This window comes from Papio anubis, chromosome 12 (genome assembly GCF_008728515.1).
Source record: "Papio anubis isolate 15944 chromosome 12, Panubis1.0, whole genome shotgun sequence".
NCBI classification, from domain to species: Eukaryota; Metazoa; Chordata; class Mammalia; order Primates; family Cercopithecidae; genus Papio; species Papio anubis.
In genome coordinates this window covers 22,562,738-22,585,407 of record NC_044987.1, presented here as the reverse complement: position 1 = coordinate 22,585,407, position 22,670 = coordinate 22,562,738, and the positions used below count along the sequence as shown (strand labels likewise).

The window sequence follows — 22,670 nt, the reverse complement described above, 5'->3', positions numbered from 1 at the left end:
AAGAAAAAAAGTTTTCTTTCTCAGAAAAAAAAAAAATATATATATATATATATGATATATATATATCAGGAGCTAGAAGGAAAGTGTATTCTATTTCTTTCTTCCTTTTTTTTTTTTTTTTTGAGATGGAGTTTCACTCTTGTTGCCCAGGAGTGCAATGGCACAATCTCAGCTCACCACAACCTCCACCTCCCGAGTTCAAGTGATTCTCCTGCCTCAGCCTCCTGAGTAGCTGGGATTACAGGCATGCACCACCACACCCGGCTAATTTTGTATTTTTAGTAGAGATGGGGTTTCTCCATGTTGGTCAGGCTGGTCTTGAACTCCCAACCTCAGGTGATCCACCTGCCTCGGCCTCCCAAAGTGCGGGGATTACAGGTGTGAGCCACCACACCCGACAAAGTGTTTTCTATTTCTAATCACTGCCTAGACTATCACAAGAGATGATCTATGCAATAATGGGTTTCCTCATAGCATTTTTAGAAGTAAAGTTTTTATACTCACTTGTAAAAGTAAAGTTCACAAATACAGCTCACGAAAGCCAGAAGACATCGCAAAAAGTAAAACACAAGAATCTGAAAGAAACCCAGAAAAAGAAAACAGAAGTCACAGATATGAGCTAGAAAAACTCGTAAACATGAACCACTCTCATTTATTGTCAATAACACTGTAAATTGGTATAATTCTTTTAAAAAGCAACATGGACTAAGAATTTTCATATCCCTTGACTCAGTATCAGAATACCTACTTCTATCACTCCAGCTGGTGGGGGTTGGGAGGTGGAGCTCCATTCACAAAAATGTTAGTTGCAGTTTTAGTAAAAACTGTTTCAAAAACTACAAAATATTCAATTATAGGGAAATGATTAAATAAACTAGGCTACATCTAGCTCATGGACAATTATACAGATATTAAAATTTATGGTTACAAAGACAATGAAAACATTCTTGCAATATAACGCTCATTCATTCAACAAGCACTTCTTCAACAACTATAATACATCAGGTAGTGATTATGACAAAATATTAAGTGAAAATGTACAATACAATATTATTTACACATCAGTTACAGCTAATGGACACTATATGCATATGGAAAGACTGGAAAGAAATGTAATAAAATGGTAAAAGTAGCTATAACAACCTGGTAGATTTAGGTGAGTATTTTTCCTCCTATCTTCCAAAGTTCTGTAATGTGGTTTTATTAATTTTATAATTGATAACAATCAATTTAAAAAATAAAAATAATAAAATATGGGTTATACTGAACAGCTTTATACTACAGAATACCATATGGTTAAGAGCACTGAATTTCTCAGAACATAAACACTACTTAATATATATTATAACTGGCCAGGCGCGGTGGCTCACGTCTGTAATCTCAACACTTTGGGAGGCCGAGGCGGGTGGATCACCTGAGGTCAGGAGTTCAAGACCAGCCTGGCCAACCTGACAAAACTCCATCTCTACTAAAAATACAAAAAAATTAGCCACGCATGTTGGTGGGCGTCTGTAACCCCAGCTACTCAGGGTTAATAAAAAAAATTTATTAAAAGACACAGAAAACTTGACTAAATGGATAAATGTATCATTTTAGGGACAGAATGACTTAACACTATAAAAGTGTTAATTCTGCTGAGTGCAGTGGCACTCGCCTGTAATCTCAACCCTTTGGGAGGCTGGGGCAAGGCGTGTGCTTCAGGCCAGGAATTGAAGACCAGCATGGACAATATAGCGAGGCTCCAAGTCTACAAAAAATTAAAAATTAGCTGGATATGGTGGCATGTACCTGCGGTCCTAACTACTCCAGAGGCTGAAGTAGAAGGATTCCTTGAGCCCAGGAGTTTGAGGCTGCACCTCAAACTCAAAAAAAAAGTTATTACTGCACCACTGCACTCCAGCCTGGGAAGAAGAGCAAGGCCCTGTCTCAAAAAAATAAAATAAAATAAAATAAAATAATTCATTCTCAAAATAATAGGTAAATTTAGTACAACTCTAATCAAAACCTAGCAGAATTTGGGTGAGGGGCAAACTGATTCTAAAATGATTTTTAAAATACAAATTTCAAAAAGGACAATGTAAGAAATTCATTCACCAAATACTGACATACATTACAAAGCCATAATAATAAAAGCAATATGGTAATAAACTGACCAATGACAAAGAATAGACAACAGAAAGAACCCATGTACATATGGGAATGAGGTGAATGATAGAGGTGGTATTACAAATCAGAAGGAAAAAGGTGGGTTATATGGTAGATGGTTCTAGAAAATCCAGTTCACCATATAGCAAAAAATAAAGCTGGATCTTTCCACAATTTATAAAAATAAACTTCAAATGATTAAAGCCTTATATGTAAAAGATAAAATTAAAAGCTAATTGAATCCTAGCATTTTGGGAGGCCGAGGTGGGTGGATCACCTGAGTTCAGGAGTTTGAGACCAGACCAGCTAACATGGCAAAACCCCATCTCTACCAAAAATACACAAATTAGCTGGGCGTGGTGGCACATGCTTGTAGTCCCAGCTACTGGGGAGGCTGAGGCAGGAGAATCGCTTGAACCTGAGAGGCAGAGGCTGAAGTGAGCCGAGATCGCACCACTGCACTCCAGTGGGTGACAGAGCAAGACTCCATCTCAAAAAAAAAAAAACAAAGGCTAATTGAAGAAAATACAGAAGAATATCTCTATGACCTGTGGTGAAGGAGGATTTCTTTTACAAAGACCCAAAATCCACCAATCACAAGAGACAATGGATTGGTTTGATCATATTGAATTAAAGATTACTGTTCAACAAAGGACCACAGACAAAGGTAATAAAGGTAAGAGAAAATATATGCAATATCTAAAACCTATAGGGGGTTACTTTGAGAATGTCTACAAATTGGAAGAATAAAATAGAAAACCCAACAGAAAAATAGGCAAAGGATGTGAATGTGTAATTCACAGAAAGGAAGCTCTAAATAAGTAATAAATGTATGAAGAAATGCTCCTCTTCACTAATAATCACAGAAATTCAATTAAAATGAGAAGCATCTCACATACATGAGAAAGGCTCAGGAGAGGAAGATGGAGCCTGGAGTACTGCTGCAGAGAACATAAAGTTGTACAGCCATCTGGAGAGCAATCTGGCAGAACTCTGAGATGCAGTAAGCCCATGGGTCTATGTGTGGGATCTCACTCCTGAGTGTACACTTCAGAGAAATTCACAAACAAGTCCATGAAGAGACAATACAAAGGTGCTTTCAATTGGGGTAGCAAGAGATTGAGAAGGTAGTTATCACTAGAGGTGCCAATTGTTACCACACTATCTCTCAGAAACAACCATCCTTCTGTACTCAGCGTTATGATGCTGGGGCTAAGACTCTCTAAGCTACAATTCCCCTTTGCCAGGTGGCTGGGAAAAAGGAGATCGGAAGTCAGAACAAGAGAAGAAGAGAAATCTTGCTTTCCATTTCACTTGCTGTGCACATCAGTGATGTAACAGGATTAGAGAAGAGGAAGAATTCTGTGTTGAACATGTAAAATTTGAAGTGATAGTAGATATCCAAGTGGAAATGACAACCCTCTGCATAGCACATTGTTAGTTTTCTACTGAGCCCTTCACCCTTTATTATCTTTCCTTTGACAAGTTCAAAAACAAAAAAACAAAAAAAAAAAACAGAAATGAGGCCAGGTGCAGTGGCTCTCGCCCATAATCCCAGCACTTAGGGAGGCCAAGGCAGGTGGATCACTTGAGATCAGGAGGTTGAGACCAAACTGGCCAAGATGGTGAAACCCTGTCTCTACTAAAAATACAAAAAAATTATCCAGACATGGTGGCTCAAGCTTGTAATCCCAGTCACTCAGGAGGCTGAGGCAGGATAATCACTTGAATCTGGGAAATGGAGGTTGCTGTGACCTGAGATCGCACCACTGCACTCCAGCCTGGTCGACAGAGTGAGACTTCATTTAAAAAAAAAACAGAAATGAGATACTGGATATGGAACGGAGGGATAGTATTTTTGTCACTTTCTGCAGGTGCTACCTTTCTGAACATTCTAAAATGCAAATGCAATCATACCTCTCTTTTGTCTGAAAATCTTTCAGTGGCTTCACACAACGGACTTGTGGGAAGAAGAACAACAGTCTGATACCTTAATAGATCCTACTAGGTCTTGTAGAAATCTGGTGTCTTCTTAATTCTCGTCTCATCTAATCTATTCCACCATTCCCTTTTCCAAGTGTCAAACCTGTTTATACAAGAAAGCCACGCTGTCCTTCTTCCCAGCCTCAGGGCCATCAGTCTAGAAGACTATTCCCAACTTTCTCCCGCATCCCCACTCTTCCCTTACCTAGACAACTCCTACTTATCCTTCAGTTCTCTAGTTAGGGACTTCTGCTTCATGGAAAATGGACTTTTCCCCTATTCCTGGACACTCTATTTATAACAACCAAAAAAACCACCAGAAACTCTGGACAATCTATTTAAAACCAACCTAAGAAGACTCTGAAGGTGGAGAGAAGAAAGCAGGCTGACTACAGACTTCAGGACATGAGAAACAACACAGTGGTAAATTCCATGGGTTTTCTTTTTGCTTGGTGTATTCTAGGCATGAAAAGCTGGCAACTGAAAATGCCAATGGGCACAGAAGACAAAAACAACCCAACCAAGGTCTGCTGTGTAGCCAAAGGACCAAAGAAAAGGTAGCCTTGCATGACAAAAACTTTTAGACAGTAACTACTCCATTCAGGACAAATACCCTGGAGAAATACCCACTCCTACCCATGCATCAGAGGTCAGGTAGGAAGCCAGGACTTCCATCCCCACTGGTAGTAATGAGCCTCTCCTTCATCATGGTGTCAGTGGCAACCACTTTAGGAGTCTGGACTTCCATACCCAACTTCAATCTGTCAAGATGCTTGGACTCTACCTGTAAGGCGGTATCAGTGAAGGCTTAGTAGGGAGTGAGACCTCCTACTCTTGCCCACCAATAACAAAAAGGACCCCCTTCCTCAGATGTCAGTGGAGGCCTGGTAGGGAACCTCAAGTTCTACCTCCACTTGGCAGTAACAAGGTAGAAACGTCCCACTAATGCTCTTTTCCTGCTGGGTTAGTGGGAAGTAGTATCAAAAGAAGCCAGCTGAAACAGAAGGCTTAAATAAGATCCAAGGAGCACAAAACTGCAAAGAAAGCATGCTGAGCCCATGAATAATCCAGAATCTCATCATGCAACACCTAAAATGTCCAGCTTTCAACTGAAAATGACCTGTCATACCAAGACCCAGGAAGATCTCAAACTGAATGAAAAGAGTCCATCGACAGATTCCAACACCAAGGTGACAGAGGTGTTAGAATTATCTGACAAAATTTAAAGCAGGCTTCGTAAAAATATTTCAGTGAACAATTAAGAATGTGCTTGAAGCAAATGAAAAGGAGAAAGTCTCAGTAAAAAAAATTAGAAGATAGAAAGAAAAACCGAATGGAAATTTTAAAACTGAAAAAACATATAGAACAAACTAAAAATGCAATGGATAGGATCCACATTGGAAGAGGGGACAGAGGAAAGAATCAGTGAAGTGGAAGACAGAAAAACAGAAATTACTCAATGTGAACAACAGAGAGAAAATAAATTGAAAACAGAGTCTCAGAGACCTGGGGGACTAATAACAAAAGATCTGACATTCACATCATCAAAGTTCTATAAGAAAAGGAAAAAGAACAGGGCTGAAAAAGTATTCAAAACAATAAAAACTAAAACCTTTCCAAATTTGGCAAAAGGAATAAGCCTAAAGATACAAGAAGCTGAATAAACTCCAAACAGGACAAACCCAAAGAAATCCACACCAAGACGCATCATAGTCAAATTTCTGAAAACTAATCAGGTTAGGTCCCAGTTAACACCTAAATGTTTCTCAGCGCTCTACTTAAATTAGACCCTCCTAATATGCTATTCCATTGTACATTGTACTTTTCCTCCATAAGACCCATCATATTTAGAATGATTTGTTCAACGTTCATCTTCTCCACTAAACCACAAGTTTCATTAAGTCAGGGGCTTGGTTATTGTTATAGCCACAGCCTTAATACAGTGTCTACCAAATAAAAGTTGTTCCATTAATGCTTGTTGAATGGTGAATAAATGATTCTTCTTCAAAAAAAGTTCCCTTTTAACTTCCAATCTATTTTGTCCTTTTCTCAAAACTATACCAGAGACTCACCTCTTGATCAATTGTGATTGCTTCCAGGTTGGTCTGCCCTTACCTTATTAGTTTGTAGAATTCTTGCATGAAATGCAGCTGGCCAGGCATGAAGCAATAGGTAAGCATAGGAGCGAATGGCATATGCTGGGGAATATTCCCAAGTCTGAAACCCTTCCCCATAGATGAGGTAGTGTGTCTAAAAATACAAAACAGATAGATTCAGGGTTATATTGGCCAAAAATCTCTGTTAAGCAGATGCAAGTGAAGTTTCTGAGCAGAAATATTAAAGACAAAGGCAGGCCAGGCATGGTGCCTCACACCTATAACCCCAGCACTTTGGGAGGGCAAGCCAGGCAGGTTGCTTGAGCCCCATAGTTAAAGACCAGCCTGGGCAACATGGCAAAACCTCATATCTACAAAAATATATATATAAATATATTAGCATGGTATGGTGGTGCATGCCTGTAGTCCCAGCTACTTGGGAGGCTGAGGCAGGAGAATCAGTTGAGCCCAGGAGGCAGAGGTTGCAGTGAACCCAGATCATGCCACTGCACTCCAGCCTAGGCGATTTGCAATTGATGGATAAAAAAGGAATCAAAATGATATAATATTTTAAATATTAAGACATTATACATTTTACAAGATTGCTGTTTGGTCAACACTGAAAGCTTGAATTTTACCTTCTACTTATTTTTTCTCAACACTCGTTACCCAAAACAGAAAACCTCTAAATTATATATTTTCCTTAAACAATCTACACTTAACATTCTTCCTTCATTTTTTTAATTCAAAATGTGATCAGAAAATTTTACCTTTGAATTTTCTATAATAGAAGTCAACAGGTAATGTGTAAATCAAGAAATAGCAATAAAAGCATACTATTTAGTAACACTATTTTGGTAACCATAAGACATAACTTAAAAAGTGAAAAAAAGGCCGGGCATGGTGGCTCAAGCCTGTAATCCCAGCACTTTGGAAGGCCAAGACGGGCGGATCACGAGGTCAGGAGATCAAGACCATCCTGGCTAACACGATGAAACCCTGTCTCTACTAAAACAATACAAAGAAACTAGCCGGGCGAGGTGGCGGGCGCCTGCAGTCCCAGCTACTCAGGAGGCTGAGGCAGGAAAATGGCGTGAACCCGGGAGGCAAAGCTTGCAGTGAGCCGAGATCCGGCCACTGCACTCCAGCCTGGGCGGTGGAGCGAGACTCCACTTCAAAAAAAAAAAAAAAGAAAGTGAAAATAAGTGGTTGCCTCTGGAAAGTAGGATTTGGACATGAAAAGTGGAATAGAAAGCTACTGTTTTTCCTTTAGGTATTTTAGTATTTGTTAACTTTAAAAACTATCTCCAGGTATTATTTTCATTTAAAAAAAAAAAAGAAAATTACAAATTAGACCTTGGTGTAAACCAGCTAAATTCCCTACAGCCTTCAATAGCAGGTAAATCATCTGCTTAGAATACAAAAGTGAAAACATGTTACTGGCCAGGCCCAGTGGCTCACGCCTGTAATCCCAACACTTTGGAAGCGAGGCGAGAGGATCGCTTGAGCCTAGGAGTTCGATATCAGCCTCAGTGACATAATGAGTCCCCATTTCTGTTTTTTGTTTTTTTTTCTGAGACGGAGTCTCGCTCTGTCGCCCAGGCTGGAGCACAACGGTGTGCTTTCAGCTCACTGTAAACTTCGCCTCCCATGATCAAGCGTTTCTCCTGCCTCAGCCTCCCGAGTAGCTGGGACTACAGGTGCCCACTACCACACCCAGCTAATTTCTGTATTTTCAGTAGAGACAGGGTTTCACAATGTTGGTCAGGTTGGTCTCAAACTCCCGATCTCAGATAATTCACCAGCCTCGGCCTCCCAAAATACTGGGATTACAGGCGTTAGCCACCGTGCCAGGCCTGTTTTTTTGTTGTTGTTGTTGTTGTTGTTTTTTAAAGAAAATACATCTATTTTACTAGGAGTGACACTTGTATATTATTTGTCTCTCGATTCGTAATAACACCTATGCTGCAAAATCAAGAACAAAAAGAGAAAACTAAAGAAATCACCTACTGGCTCCCAATAGTTGAATGTTTCATCACAGTCAGAGATGTTGCTCAGGAGAGCAGCACATAACCTTGCTGAAAGCAGACACTTGAAAGCAGTAGATCCTTCAGGTGCCCAGACTTGTCCTGCTTTGTTCCCAGATAACCTGCTCAAAAGCAAAAAAAAAAAAAAAAAAAAAAAAAAAAAAAGCATGTCAGGAAGGACCTGCTAATCAGAAGACCTAAATCTAGAAAGAAAGGACAAAAAGAACAAGAGACATCAAAGCACTTAAGTTATTCACCTAAAAAGGTGAATGGCTAGTTGTTCTCTCTCAGTAAAATGAATAAAGAATTCAGATTTTTAAGAAAAAAATTTTATGATAGGGTCTTGCTATGTTGCTCAGGCTGGACTTAAACTCCTCGGCTCAAGTAATCCTCCTGCCTCGGCCTTCTGAAGAATTGACTTTAATCTCAATCACTCCTTCCACTTCCTGCTTTTAAGGCATAAATTAACTCATACACTTTAGCTCAATGCATTTATGACACTCCATTTATCCCAAGTCAACTAATCACTCATTTGAAGGCCACAAAGCTGTCATTCTCCTTTTCTTTCTTTTCTTAACAAGGTCATTGCTTTTCATGGCTTTATTCATTCACCCTTATGTTCAGATAGAAACCTAGATGCTAGGTACATAGCCTACTCCAATTCCATATGTTGACAGCTCCCTTAATGCAGTTCTAACCTGCAGCCTCCCGGGTTTGGGAAGAGGTGGTGGTGGGTTGGATGGGCCCAGTAAAGGGTCGGGACTTGAGGCAGAATAAAACGAGCTGTGAGGAACAACCGTAAAAGGTATACTCTTTGAGCCTATCAACATCTCCCACAGAAGCTATGCCCACTCTAGGCCTGGCCCGAGAGCATCATAGATCCGCACTCCAAGGCGGTTTTACAAGAGAGCGGAACCCGTAGTGGAGGGATCTAACGTCGGCGAAGACTGAATGCTGACCCGCCCAGGAAGAGCAATATGACCTAGCTGAAGAGGGAGCTCAGGCCTCCGGCGGGGAGGCCAGGCCTGTCGGAGCCCCGCGCGCCACTGCTAAGACCCTCCCGGGGGCAGCCCCGAACCGCGCCGCCGGCCGGCCGGCCACGCCCCTGCCGCGCCGCACACGTACTCGGTCCTGTGCTCCGCGCCGCCCGCCTCTCGGCTGCCCAGCAGCTCCCGCAGCTTGTCCGCAGCGGGGGCCGTATCCCCACTGCTGCCCCCGCTGCCCTTCAGGCGCTGCCGAGCCCCTCGACTAGCCATGGCAAGCTTGGGGAAAAAAGACAGAATTCGGAACCCTATGAAGTCGGTGAGCGCGACATAGCTTTGGCTGGCAAACGGTGTCCGCCGAGGGACAAAAGATCTTGACATGCGCAGAAAAGACTAAATTATAGTGTTACTGGGCCAATCGGGGCAGATCGCCGAGTAGCGAAGAAATAGAACCTGAGCCTTGAGTTTCTTCATCAGGGCTGTCCCATCCACCTGCTTCTAATTCCGGCCATTCCTACCTCCCTCCAACCCTATTTTCCGTCACTTTTCAGCATTCTCCATTCTCAAAAAAAAAAAACAAAAACAAGAACAAAAAAAAACCTCTCAGCTCCCCTATTTAAATGAAAAAACAGAAAGTGATTAAAGGAATCTACATAGTAAGATGTGAAGTATTCAGTTAAATATCATAGCGCAGCTATCTACTAAAGGTCCTTAAAATGTCATTTTTAACACTTTGCCTTCTTTGTATTTTGGTGAGAGTGTCAGAGACAGCCTGTAGCTAAAAACTGCTTCAGAGAGACAAACCGGTAATGACAGAATGTAGACTGATGAAATTCTGTGCGGCAAACTGAACCAGACGTCCATCACTGTCATCGCTACTACGGCATTGTGGTAGGCGTTTTACGTATTTTATCCTTTTTAAACTTAGTACAAACCTAAGTACAAACCTTAGTACAAACCTACTTAGTAGTAGAAACCCACTACTTTCCTATGCACACTTTACATTCCAGCTAACTAGCCTAGAAAGTGCCCCTAAATGCTCCCTTATCTATATCTCTGTTCATGGATGTCCTCTGCCTGAAATGCACACCCTACTTGACTAACAATTCTCCCTTCACATTCCTAACCTTTTTTAAGATCCAGCTCAAACACTACCTCATCCACGTACCAAGCACTATTGACGATAGAAGAAAGGGATAAATCACATTACCTGCCATCAATTAGCAAAATAGTCTATGTGGAGAGCTCAGCAATAGATGCGTTCATAAGAGATCCCTTGATTCTTTATCCCACTCCCCAAACTTACTCCTATGGCAGTGTTTCCATCCCAGTTAATGACACTTCCAGTCTTGTAAGTATTCAGGTCAAAAACCTAGGAGTCCTACTTAATCCCTTTATTTCTCTAACCCCAAACCTCTCTCACCCACACAGGAACGTTTAATTCATCAGCAAGTCCTTCCAAATATTATCCAACCCAACATTTTACCACCTTGGTCCAGGTCATCATTATCTCGTTTGCATTACTGCAATAACCTCCTAATTTGTCTCTGTTCTTCCATTCTTGCCTTCCCAAATGCTTTTCTCCAAGAATAAATAAGACAGTCATGTCCCTCACAGAATATAATCCCAAATGTGGAGTCTAACTATTAACAGGAACATACATTACTTCACATTAGAATACTGCATTCTGCAGAATCCTAGGCTAAGTTAATTTTCCAGTGTCCCTTAGAAATACTTACAATAGAAGGCCCCAAAATCTAAAGAGGCAAAGTTTAATCACAGTTGAATTACTGTTAAAGACTAGGGAAGAAGTAACAGAAAGTGGCAGAAAGAACATGGGCTTCAGAGTCAAACAGACCCAAATGTTAACCCTAAATCTGGCACTTTATTAGTTCTACGGCTTTCAACCACAGAATTAAAATGTTGATGATGATAATAATAATACCAAAACTAATGTGGAATATTTGCAACTTACCAAGCTAATACATGTTAGTCTGACTCCAAAAACTACTCTCATAAGGTGATTTAATGAAATGATACAACAAAGTTAAGGGAAGAGTAATTGACAGTGTGGAAAACATACTTACATTTGATGAGACACCTAAGTTCTACTGCCTCTTCAGCAATAGAGCATCTAAAGTACAATATGCTGTTTTGTTTATTGTTTTAGTCACTTCTCAGGACCAAAATATTACACAACTCCAAATGTCACCAATCACATTATAATCTATAAGTTTCAGTGATAGAGTCAAGGTATCTTTTAAGATCAACCAACAGTAGGCCGGGCACGGTGGCTCACACCTATAATCCCAGCACTTTGGGAGGCCGAGGTGGGCGGATCACGAGGCCAAGAGATCGAGACCATCCTGGCTAACATGGTGAAACCCCTTCTCTACTAAAAATACAACAACAACAAAAAAATTAGCCAGCGTGGTGGCGGGCGCCTATAGTCCCAGCTACTCAGGAGGCTGAGGCAGGAGAATGGCATGAACCCGGGAGGTGGAGCCTGTAGTGAGCCGAGATCGCGCCACTGCCACTGCACTCCCGCCTGGGCGACACAGCAAGACTCTGTCTCAAAAAAAAAAAAAAAAGATCAACAAACAGTAGCTATGGTCACAAAGTGAAAGATTTTACAAAAAAAAAATCCAGAAAGGACTACTGGTTACAAGTTGGTTATTTTCCTCCACATCCCCCGCAATGAAGGATCACACTGCAAAAAAGGATTTACTAAACTACCGAGGTATAACATATAGGCGTTGTTGAATCTCCTTCCTAAACTGGGACTGCATTGATGCTACTTGCTGCTGGGTGAGGGCCTTGTCACAGGTCTGGTAGGTCAATCTATAGCAGAGACTGACCTGTTGAGTCTTTGGATGTTGAAAACGGCTAAGAAACTGTATGGATATAACAGTGTCCTGGGACACCGCTCGGGCCACAGTGTGAAACTCTAGTTCATCAAATCCTTTCTTCTCATCTATCCAAAAACTAATATCATGCACATAACATGGAGGATACAGAGAATGACTTTTGAAGGGTTCTATTTTCCCAGGGACAAAATTTTTCAGGAAACGGTTATCAAAAGTCCACAACATTCTCCAGTCAGAGATACACCAGACAAGCATGGCTAGTAAGTCCAAGTTCATAGACACAAACACAAAACACTGGTCTTTATGTATAACACTAGTGGCAGATGTGGTAACAGACCCAATAATTAGATCCTCAGTACAATCTGACCTAAAATTGTGAGTCTTCACATGAATCATATAATCCTTTCCATTTGATTGAAGGACAAATTCGACTAAACTGCTCAGCTTAGAGCTCTCCAGCAATGTCTGGGTTAGCAGGCTATCTAGAATGCCCTTCAGATGATCCAGCAGTGATTGAAGACAGCCATCCTTCAGATTTTGGTTAAACCCAAGGATAAATAAAGTCTCATGAAATGCTGGCATTGTGAAAGGCAGAATGTGGCACTTCTGAAAGACAGGTCCACTGAGGATGTGCAGAGAACCTGAGAGGAAGTCTGGTACTTCAATGACATCCTGAACATGCACTAGGAGAGAAGGTCTAAGGCAGACCTTGGCCTGGCCATAGGTTCCTTCACAAGCTTCTTCTTTACCGTCTCTTCCAGGATTCTTGGGAAGGCTAAGTTCTGAAAATGACACTAGAAAGTCTTCCACATCTTGTGATGTCCCACCAGTCAGGGACTCAGAATTTGAGTTATCCTCATGGAGACTAATCCAAAAAGCAGCTGATAGAAAGTCACAATTCCAGAAAGGAAGAACACTGGCATCTTCCTGTGGCAGCAAAGGGAAGGAACACTTCAGCCTTTTTAGAGGGAAAGCTTTGCCTAATTCAGCAATGAGTTTCTCATTTATGGTTTTGATAGGATGACATGAAGGTGCTTCCAGGAAACCCCTGTTTAAACATACACAAAAATAACTTTTCTAACTTAAGATAGTAAATAATTATAATGTAGCTAGAATTAAAAATACAAATAGCTGGACAGAAAAGAATTACCCTTAAATTGATCTTGAAAGGAAACAAAGAAATCATCTACCATAAGGAGAAACAGGTATATTTCAGAACTCTGACAGCCACCATCCCTGCAATATATCAGAAAATGTGACCATTTTTAATTCTAGAGACGCTTAAGGAGGCCAGGCTGACAAATAAACATAGCACCCACATCACTAACAATTTATGTACCATCCATTCAATATATGGTTGCCATCAAGACAATCAGGATACAACTGGAGATGGAAGTGATTTCCAGCAAAATAACTGGTTACCTGTTCAACTTTCCTACAAGTGCTTCTGGTTCTGGAAAGGAAAACCACTGGTTACCCACTTTGATCCTGAAGATTCTGGGTTGAGAAACTTCGAAAGGTAAGCTCCTGGTGAAGACATGGTTCAAAGCACCTTCTACATGAAAGCACTTATCTTGACTCCTGGCAAAATAGACACCAATATGAAATCTGTCATTATTAAAATAAGCAAGTATTTTTACAGACTGAATCAGTTAATTGGCAGGGTCTATGAGACTTTGTTATCATTAGTGAGAGAGATGAAAAAGCAGAAGGCTTAGACCTATGCTATTACCTACCTATATCCAGTGCACTTGTACCCTGGCACAGCCTTACAGCTGAATGGATATACATCACTTAAAATGAGTCCCCCCAGGGCTGCCATGGCAACCACTTGCCAACTGTTGTGCCATTCTCTCTGGGGCTTATCCGCAGGAGTTCCACCTTGTCCTCTACATAATGCCACGTGGACTTCTCCTTCCTCTGCAAGAACGTCTGCACAGCTAATAGGGAGAAAAGAAACACTAACTAATTATCATAAACAAGTGGAAATTACCACAGGAGTTGGCAACATACACATGGTTTGCCTGTGAAATAATTAAAATCCAATCATACCTATGTGCAAAAATCTATTAGACCTCAAAAAATGCAAAGAAAGTAGCTGGAAGTAAATACAAATGTAAATTAAATGTTCAACCCACTAACTGATACTATTGGTTGACCAGGGTCTGCTTTGCATTTGTGTTGTTCATGCATATGTCACAGAAAGGTCAATATCTGCACAGTTTCTATATATGATTCACTGCTTAGGCTGTTTCTTCCCATTTAGAAAGTTCTTTTCATTGCCCTCCTGAAATTCAAATACTAGTTTAAAATACTGCCTCTGTCAAAAGTTTATTGACAGCTGTGCCCCCTCGGACACCTGCAATAGTATCATGACTTGTGGTATAATCATGTAGAGCATTGTTTTCAGTTCACAATAATTTCATGAGGCTGTTACTTTTTTTTTTGAGATGGAGTCTTGCTCTGTTGCCCAGGCTGGAGTGCAGTGGCACAATCTCAGCTCACTGCAACCTCCACTTCCCAAGTTCAAGTGATTCTCCTGCCTCAGCCTCCCAACTAGCCGTGATTACAGGCGCATGCCGCCATACCTGGCTAATTTTTTGTATTTTTAGTGGAGACGGGTTTCACCGTGGTAGCCAGGATGGTCTCTATCTCCTGACCTCAGGTGATCTGCTCACCTCGGCCTCCCAAACTGCTGGGATTACAGGCGTGAGCCACCGCGCCTGGCCCAATTAGTTACTATTAATATCCCTAGTTTACACTTGAGAACACGGAAGCATGTAAAGATTCAGTAAGCTTGCTTAAAATAACAACTGTTGGCCAGGCGTGGTGGCTCATGCCTGTAATCCCAGCACTTTGGGAGGCCGAGGAGGGCGGATCACGAGGTCAGGAGATCTAGAGCATCCTGGCTACCACGGTAAAACCCCGTCTCTACTAAAAATACAAAAAATTAGCCGGGCGTGGTGGCGGGCGGCTACACTCCCAGCTACTTGGGAGGCTAAGGCAGGAGAATGGGGGCGGAGCTTGCAGTGAGCCGAGATTGCGCCACTGCACTCCCGCCTGGGCGACAGGGTGAGACTCTGTCTCAAAAAAAACAAAAATAAAAAAATAACAACTGTTAAGTGGTGCGCTGGGATTTGAATCCAGGCAGTCCGGCTTCTAAGTGAACGTTCTTAGCCATTAGACTATATGGCTCTCATTATTTTGCACTGTCAAAAATAAATGATCCGGCCGGGCGCGGTGGCTCAAGCCTGTAATCCCAGCACTTTGGGAGGCCGAGACGGGCGGATCACGAGGTCAGGCGATCGAGACCATCCTGGCTAACACGATGAAACCCCGTCTCTACTAAAAGATACAAAAAACTAGCCGGGCGTGGTGGCGGGCGCCTGTAGTCCCAGCTACTCCGGAGGCTGAGGCAGGAGAATGGCGTGAACCCGGGAGGCGGAGCTTGCAGTGAGCCGAGATCGGGCCACTGCAATCCAGCCTGGGCGACAGAGCGAGACTCCGTCTCAAAAAAAAAAAAAATAAAAAAAAAAAAAAATAAATGATCCTCTTTTACACACCCAAGAGTACACTATTTGTACTTTCATTTAGCATTTAGGATTTATATATATTTTTCCAACTAAATTGGGGGTTCCTTTGAGGTTTTATATTCTCTTCTAAACATATAGTAGCTTGCACGTGTGCCTTATGTTTGGGTACAGTAACTATGTTATGGACATCTTAAACATTTTCCTTGTGAGGGCACTCCTTTCCTCACCTTTGGAAAAACTTGGCAAGCAGTTCCCTGTTCTTAGCTACGCCAGCTTTGCGTCCACAATGCGGAAAGTTGAAATAAATTTGATTAAATTCTCTGTCGTGCAGTTCAAAGACATCTGTCAGCTGGGTGCAGTCCACACCGAAACGTACATCAATACCTGGCAAAGATAGTTTAGGGGCGCAAAATAGAGATAGGAGGACGCCTTAAGACATGGAACAGAAAAACTCTTCCTAACTTACACCGTGCAGACCAGCCCAAGTCTGGGCACAAAGCCGGCTTTATGTGAATATCCGTGGGACGATCAAGAACAGTCTCCACGTGGGTTACATCCCCACGCCCCCACCCTTTCCACTTTGGGACGCGCCAGCCGCTGGGCGGGGCTTCGCAGAGGGGCGGGCTCGCTACCTCGCTCGCGCAGGTACCGCAGATTCTTCCGGGCCACTGGATCCCGGGTCAACTCGGCCGGGCGCTGGAGGCAGGTAGCGGTAAGACGAGTGTTCTGATCCAGGGTTTCGCTCAGAGCGGCGGCGAAGGAGAAATTCCCCTCCCCAACCAACAGGAGGCGCCGAGGGGCCATGGCCTCCACGGACTCCCGGCTCGTGTTCCCTGTGGCGTCGTTTTACGTCACTTCCTTCGCAGATCTCTGCCCGCCCCCTCTTCACTCGTCGCTAGTTGATGAGGCACCCTTGGCGCCCTGTTGTTTAGACGAACGGGTGCACCGACTCGTTGGGAGGATAATAACTATGAATGCAAAAGCAAGACGCCCACTTTCCTGTCCCCTCGCCCTTTCAGCCCCTCGGGAAGATCATAGTGCCTTTAGCCCAAGCATGGGCTTGAGCGACTTCATCACACCTGCATGAGGTCACAAGCAGTCACAGGGGTGAGGCGAGTTCTGAGTGAAAGAAACGGGGCGGGGCTGAGGCCAAGGAGAGATTGGACTGTGTATCGCATGCTCTTGACGCAGAAGGTTTTGAAACTTTTTTCACCTCGTCCGAAATGGCTGCCTCCCAGTGTCTCTGCTGCTCAAAATTTCTCCTCCAGGTGCTTAAATCTCCTATCTTCTATTCATTCAAGAAAGATTATTGAGGTCTATTGCGTGCCAGGCCACTGTGAGAGTGATTACGATATATGGATGAACAAGATGTGGCCTATGATTTCAATGAGCCTGCAGTCTGGTGGGGAATGCACAGAGCAAAAGAGGCAACTCTGATATGGCAGGGTGTGTGCTATGCGTGGAGTGATTCAGTGTGCAATGGGAGCACACAGAAGGAGAACGTTACCAAGTTTTTGGGCGAAGTGGGTCAGAGTCCTTGGATGAAGTGAACCCGAGTTGAAAGCTAAGAGGGTAAAAGTACATCCTAACTGGGTTAAGAGGCGTGAAGAGGCAGAAAGAGCAATATATGCAAAAGCTTGATGGAGAAACAGGTAGTTGAATTGGGCTGAAACACATTTGGAGGGAGAGTAACAGATGAGACTGAAGAGTTAGGCAGGGGCCAGGTCACAGGGAGCGTTGTAAGCCTTTTAAAAAAAATCAACTTTTCTTTATATATGGGGGTACATATACAAGTTTGTTACGTGGATATATTGCACCCAGGTAGGTAGGTTGCAGGTTTGTTATATGGGTATATGGCACCTAATAGTTTTTCAACCCACACCACCCCCCTCCCCACTCTAGTTAGTAATCTGCAGCATCTGTTGTTTCCATGTTTAGGTCCCACTTATAAGTGAGATTGTCAGAGGTATTTATAACAAAGCAACTCCATCTTGAATAGGGGCTAGGTAAATAAGGCTAAGACCTGGGCTGCGTTCCCAGTAAGTTAAGGCATTCTTAGTCACAGGATGAGATACTCAGCACAAGATACAGGTCATAAACACCTTGCTGATAAAACAGGTAAAGAAGCCAGCTACAATCCACCAAAACCAAGATGGCGATGAGATTGACCTCTGTTCATCCTCACTGCTGCACTCCCACCAGTGCCATGCCAGTTTAAAAATGCCATGGAAACGTCAGGTAGTTACCCTATATGGTCTAAAAAGGGGAGGTATGAATTAATCCACTCCTTGTTTAGCGTATAATCAACAATCTTAAAAATGGGCAACCGGCTGCCCTCAGGGCTGCTCTGCATATGGAGTAGCCATTCTTTATTCCTTTACTTTCTTAATAAACTTCCTTATGCTTTATAGACTCACCTTAAGTTCTTTCTTGTGTCTCTTGGGGTCTGGATCGGGACCCCTTCTGGTAACAAGAACATGCTGTATTTGGTTCTCTGTTCTGTTGTAAGCCATTTTAACAGGCTGAACCTTACTCTGAAAATAGTTGAAAACCACTGAAAGATTTTAAATGAGAAGATGATACAATTATACTTTCATTTTGAAAAATTCTGCTATCCGGTGGCGAAAGGTTTGGAGAGCAACAAGGCTGATGGCAGGATAAGACAAGAGGCAGCTGCAATAATGGAGACAAAGCTGACAGTGATTTGAATTGAAATTTGGCATTGGGAATGAAGGGTAGTGGTCTGATTCAAAAATCAACAAGACCTAGTGACTGGATGAATATTAAAGACAAGTCAGAGTCAAAGATAAGCCCCAGGCTTCTGGCTTGAACAACTGAGTGGATGGGATGTCTGTCATTCCAGCCCTAGAGAGAGTTACACCTAGATCTCCAGTATGAATACCAGGCCCGTTGGACTTCATGGGACCAGCTACTCTGGTCATCATGTTGTTTGGTAACATCAGTGCATGCACCTGTGTTCACAAAGGCAGATGGTATGAGGGTAGTTACCTGGGATGTCATCCTTCAATGATGCGTTATTGGCTTTGTTTCTGCCTGTGGAAAGGCAAGTGGGTGGTGATTTCCAAATCATGGCCACTTGCCCATGGTAATCTGGGTGAATCTTTCTTTGCTTGGAGAACTGGGAACGTCAGGTTTGTCTGCATCTTTAAAGAACATGGAACAGCCAAGTAAAAATTTCTGTCACTCTCATAAGAAATCTTCAAACGGCTCAACCTACTCAGCATCAAGTTACTCATCTTCAGGAAAGGTATCACCTTGTTCCTAAGCCAGGGGGTCAGACTCACATTTTGGGGAAAAAAGAAAGATTGAGCTTTTACCTTACAAAAAAAATGAAATCAGACATTGATCTTCTGGTATATGCAAACCAGATTGATTGGGAGAATAGGCAGAAGGACAGGGTACAATAATGAATAAAACAGATCCTGTCCTTAAGGGGCATACAGCTCAGTATAGGAGATATAATACAGACTTAAAGAACTCTAATGTATGGTACAAAGTTATAAATACAGGGAAAGATAAGAAGATAAAGTTTTATGTGAGATAAAAGGAAAGAGGCGCTAACTTCAGTGAAGGCATCACTTGAGCTAGCAGGAAGGAAATGATCATTTATTACTCATTTATTGTGTTATCTAGTTACTCAACTCTCACTTCTTTCTGTTCTCTTTGACTGTAGCAGTGCCCTTAGTCCCCAAATGCCTACATCTCAAAATTACCTAAAAATTTAGCTAATTCTCCATATTGTATTGGGAATACTGAAGTTTTTCCTGTCTTTTCGCGGGGCCTGGGGTGCGGGGGTGTGGATTTAATCCATGTAGTCAACCGCTGTTGCTGATTGAAAGAATAGATCAAAGGGTTCCAGGACTTAGAGAGGAAGAAACAGAACCATAACAAAGCTTGGATCATTAGTACGGCGTGCTTATGTTTTACCTGGCTATGTAAAACAAGGGCGGGAAAGGATGCTTTTTCTCTTCTCTGGTTTATGCAATAAGCTTTTCTATTCTTGTCTTTTCCCAGAGACAGAACCTCGCCTGTTTCCTCACAAACCCACATTGTGGCAGCATCATTAATGCAGATGGCCATGGTGAAGTGTGGACAGATTGGAATAATATGTCCAAGTTTTTCCAGTATGGATGGAGATGCACCACTAATGAGAATGCCTATTCGAACCATACCCTGATGGGCAACTGGAACCAGGAAAGATATGACCTGAGGAATATCGTGCAGCCCAAACCCTTGCCTTCCCAGGTACTCTAACTTTCTGTTTTTTGTTTGTTTGTTTCCTTTTGTTGGCAAAAGAAATGCAATGGCCATTTGAAATGCAGGTATGTAATAACTTCCGGTGCAGTGATCTCTCAGTTTTCAGTGAAGTGTTTGGGGCAGAGGAACAGTCCGCAGCTGAACCACCTATGCCACTTTACTGTCAAGTTGAATATTTTATTATCTGTAAGGTTTCAAAAGGAAGGGCAGTCCTCTTTTTCTCTTACTTCTGTTTGGACTGTATCTCTTCATCTATGGAAATTTATAACGTCTTCTGACTTAGGCTAGCTTTTCCCCTGGTCCTTGCCTATCTAGACTTGTCATTTATCTGAGTCTTGCGCTTAAATCTCTCCTAAACAAGCAAACATACAAAAGATATGAAAGTTAGACGGATATAGACTAACACCATAGACCTCAGTCCATCTAAAATATGACAATCCATGAGAATTCATGTCATATTGATCTTTATTTCCTGATGTTAACTGTAGACTTCCAGATTCTTAGTCTGTTAATTTTTCTTTGCAGTTTGGACACTACTTTGAAACAACATATGATACAAGCTACAACAACAAAATGCCACTTTCAACGCATAGTACGTGTACTGTTTTTTCTAATTCTTACATTTTCAGAACCCAACTCAGTGACTGGCACATAGAAGGAACTCAAATAAAAGTAAACTGAATAGGTGAATAAGTGAGGCTGGGTGCAGTGGCTCACACGCGTAACCCCCAGCACGTTGTGAGGCTGAGGCAGGCAGATCACTTGAGGTCAGGAGTTCGAGACCAGCCTGGCCAGCATGGCGATACCCCATCTCTACTTAAAAAATACAAAAATTAGCTGGGTGTGGTGGCTCATGCCTGTAGTCCCAGCTACTCATGAGGCTGAGGCAGGAGAATCACTTGAACCTGAGAGGTAGAGATTTCAGTGAGCAGAAATCAAGCCACTGCACTCCTGCCTGGGTGACAGAGTGAAACACCGTCTCAAAAAAAAAAAAAAGGTAATAACTAAATGAATGAGTAAACAGGTTTTTTTCTTCAATTTTAACAGAACTTACTGTCTATTCCCTAGAAATAGGAGCAAGATCAGTTTCTAAAACTCCTTATTGTTGACTGTTTTGATTTGTCTTCCCTTCCCTTTTTTGGTTCCCTCAGGATTTAAGCGAGAGCCTCACTGGTTCCCAGGACATCAACCTGAACTGGATCCTCCCCGATACAAATGCACAGAAAAGTCAACTTACATGAATAGCTATTCAAAATCTTAAATCAGGCATCACTCAGGATGTGTATAATATCTTAATATTGACTAATTTCAGCATCCAGGTTTCTAAGAAATGATAAGATACTTCACTTTTCCACAGTAAAAAGAAGGGAGCACATTCTAAGCACAGCTAAAAATTTAGCTCACTGTAGCACAGTTTCACTCTCTGAATAAATAAAGCAAAAAACACAGAAAATATTCTTTATCCCTTTTTTGTTGTTGTTTTAACCAAGATTTAAACATAAAATTTAGTATAGCAACTCAGTTCTACATTTGGGGTGTTGTAGAAGGGTCTTAAAAAGAATTATTTTGGGCTGAGTACAGTGGCTCATGCCTGTAATCCCAGCACTTTGGGAGGCTGAGGCGAGTGGATCACTTGAGTTTAGGAGTTCGAGACCAGCCTGACCAACATGGTGAAACACTGCCCCTACCAAAAACACAAAAATTAGCTGAGCGTGGTGGCTCACGCCTGTAATCCCAGCTACTCAGGAGGCTGAGGCAGGGGAATCGCTTGAACCTGGGAGGTGGAGGTTGCAGTGAGCTGACATCATGCCACTGCACTCTAGCCTGGGCGACAGAGCGAGACTCTATCTCAAAAAATAATGTTAATAAATAAAATAAAGAATTATTTATCTAAAGTCTACAACCACTCTGGCCTTCCCTTCCTTCTGTCGTTGTAGCAAGACTGCAGAATTCAGCATAACTTAGGCTAGGTTTGGCTAGACGCTTTCTGGGTAAAGCCAGGTAATCAGAGTCATATAGTGCAACTTTGCTGTGACCTTAGTGAACATCCGCTCTTGAGGACTACAAAAACAAATACAACTTTAAAAAATTATTGTAGAGAATTTAAAACATAAAACCAAAGTAGACAGACTAGTCTAATGAACTCCCATGTATCATTACCCAGTATCAACTATTTATGACTAATCTTATCTACTTCTACTTTATCTTATTGAATTAATTTTGGAGCAGATCTTAGAATTTAATCTATAAAAATCTTGGTGGGCTGGGTGCGGTGGCTCACACCTGTAACCCCAGCACTTTGGGAGGCTGAGGTGGGTGGATCACCTGAGGTCAGGAGTTCAAGACCAGCCTGGCCAACGTGATGAAACTCTGTTTTCTAAAAATACAAAAATTAGCCAGCCTTGGTGGTGGGCACCTGTAATCCCAGCTACTTGGGAGGCTGAGGCAGGAGAATCACTTGAACCCAGGGGGCAGAGGTTGCAGTGAGCTAAAATGGTGCCATTACACTCCAGCCTGTGTGACAAGAGTGAAACTCCATCTCAAAAAAAAGAAAAAAAAAAATCTCGATATACTGACTGGGCACAGTGACTCATACCTTCTAATCCCAGCACTTTGGGAAGTTAAGGCAGGAGGATAGCTTGAGGCTGGTAGTTCAAAACCAGCCTGGGCAACATAGCAAGACCCCATCTCTACCAACTTTTTTTTTAAGATTTCAGTATATTTCTCAAAAAGATAAGGACTGTCAGTTGTCCACTCT

General features: G+C 42.2%; 3 protein-coding genes across 19 annotated transcripts in view; 1 reads left to right on the top strand and 2 right to left on the bottom strand.

The window, feature by feature from the left end:
- The window catches only part of ALG9 (ALG9 alpha-1,2-mannosyltransferase), a 94,635-nt gene extending 83,665 nt beyond the window's left edge, over positions 1-10,970 (bottom strand). For 8 of the 12 annotated variants that reach the window (XR_001895140.3, XM_009187250.4, XM_009187253.4 and 5 more), the window contains exons 1-4: positions 9,377-10,970; positions 8,235-8,373; positions 6,244-6,378; positions 505-575 (exon numbers count right to left, since the gene is read on the bottom strand). Coding sequence is in view for 7 of the 12 variants with exons in the window: in XM_009187250.4 (XP_009185514.1) it covers positions 505-575; positions 6,244-6,378; positions 8,235-8,373; positions 9,377-9,615 (584 nt within the window). In the remaining 5 variants the exon portion in view is untranslated. Of the gene's footprint in view, positions 1-504; positions 576-6,243; positions 6,379-8,230; positions 8,374-8,949; positions 9,300-9,376 lie in introns of those variants that run through there. The other 4 variants (XM_021926529.2, XM_021926530.2, XM_021926528.2 and 1 more) reach the window with 4 other exon arrangements.
- Positions 10,971-11,093: 123 nt separating this feature from the next.
- FDXACB1 (ferredoxin-fold anticodon binding domain containing 1) lies at positions 11,094-16,479 on the bottom strand. The gene is made up of 5 exons (XM_003910685.4): positions 16,267-16,479; positions 15,862-16,018; positions 13,838-14,041; positions 13,524-13,682; positions 11,094-13,149 (listed from the first exon to the last, which is right to left on the bottom strand). Exons 1-5 carry the CDS (start codon positions 16,436-16,438, stop codon positions 11,967-11,969), a joined length of 1,875 nt encoding a protein of 624 aa, XP_003910734.1. The 5' UTR covers positions 16,439-16,479; the 3' UTR covers positions 11,094-11,966.
- A 56-nt stretch (positions 16,480-16,535) lies between these two features.
- C12H11orf1 (chromosome 12 C11orf1 homolog) lies at positions 16,536-21,367 on the top strand. 6 transcript variants are annotated; one of them, XM_017948960.2, is made up of 5 exons: positions 16,799-16,902; positions 17,753-17,872; positions 19,670-19,900; positions 20,438-20,504; positions 21,064-21,367. In XM_017948960.2, exons 1-5 carry the CDS (start codon positions 16,858-16,860, stop codon positions 21,171-21,173), a joined length of 573 nt encoding a protein of 190 aa, XP_017804449.1. In that variant the 5' UTR covers positions 16,799-16,857; the 3' UTR covers positions 21,174-21,367. The 6 variants fall into 6 exon arrangements, with proteins under 6 accessions (XP_003910735.1, XP_021782223.1, XP_017804449.1 ...); XM_031652972.1 differs by lacking the exon at positions 16,799-16,902 and adding an exon at positions 18,772-18,902 and having other exon boundaries at positions 17,791-17,872; XM_003910686.3 differs by lacking the exon at positions 17,753-17,872 and having other exon boundaries at positions 16,536-16,902.
- Positions 21,368-22,670: the final 1,303 nt, after the last annotated feature.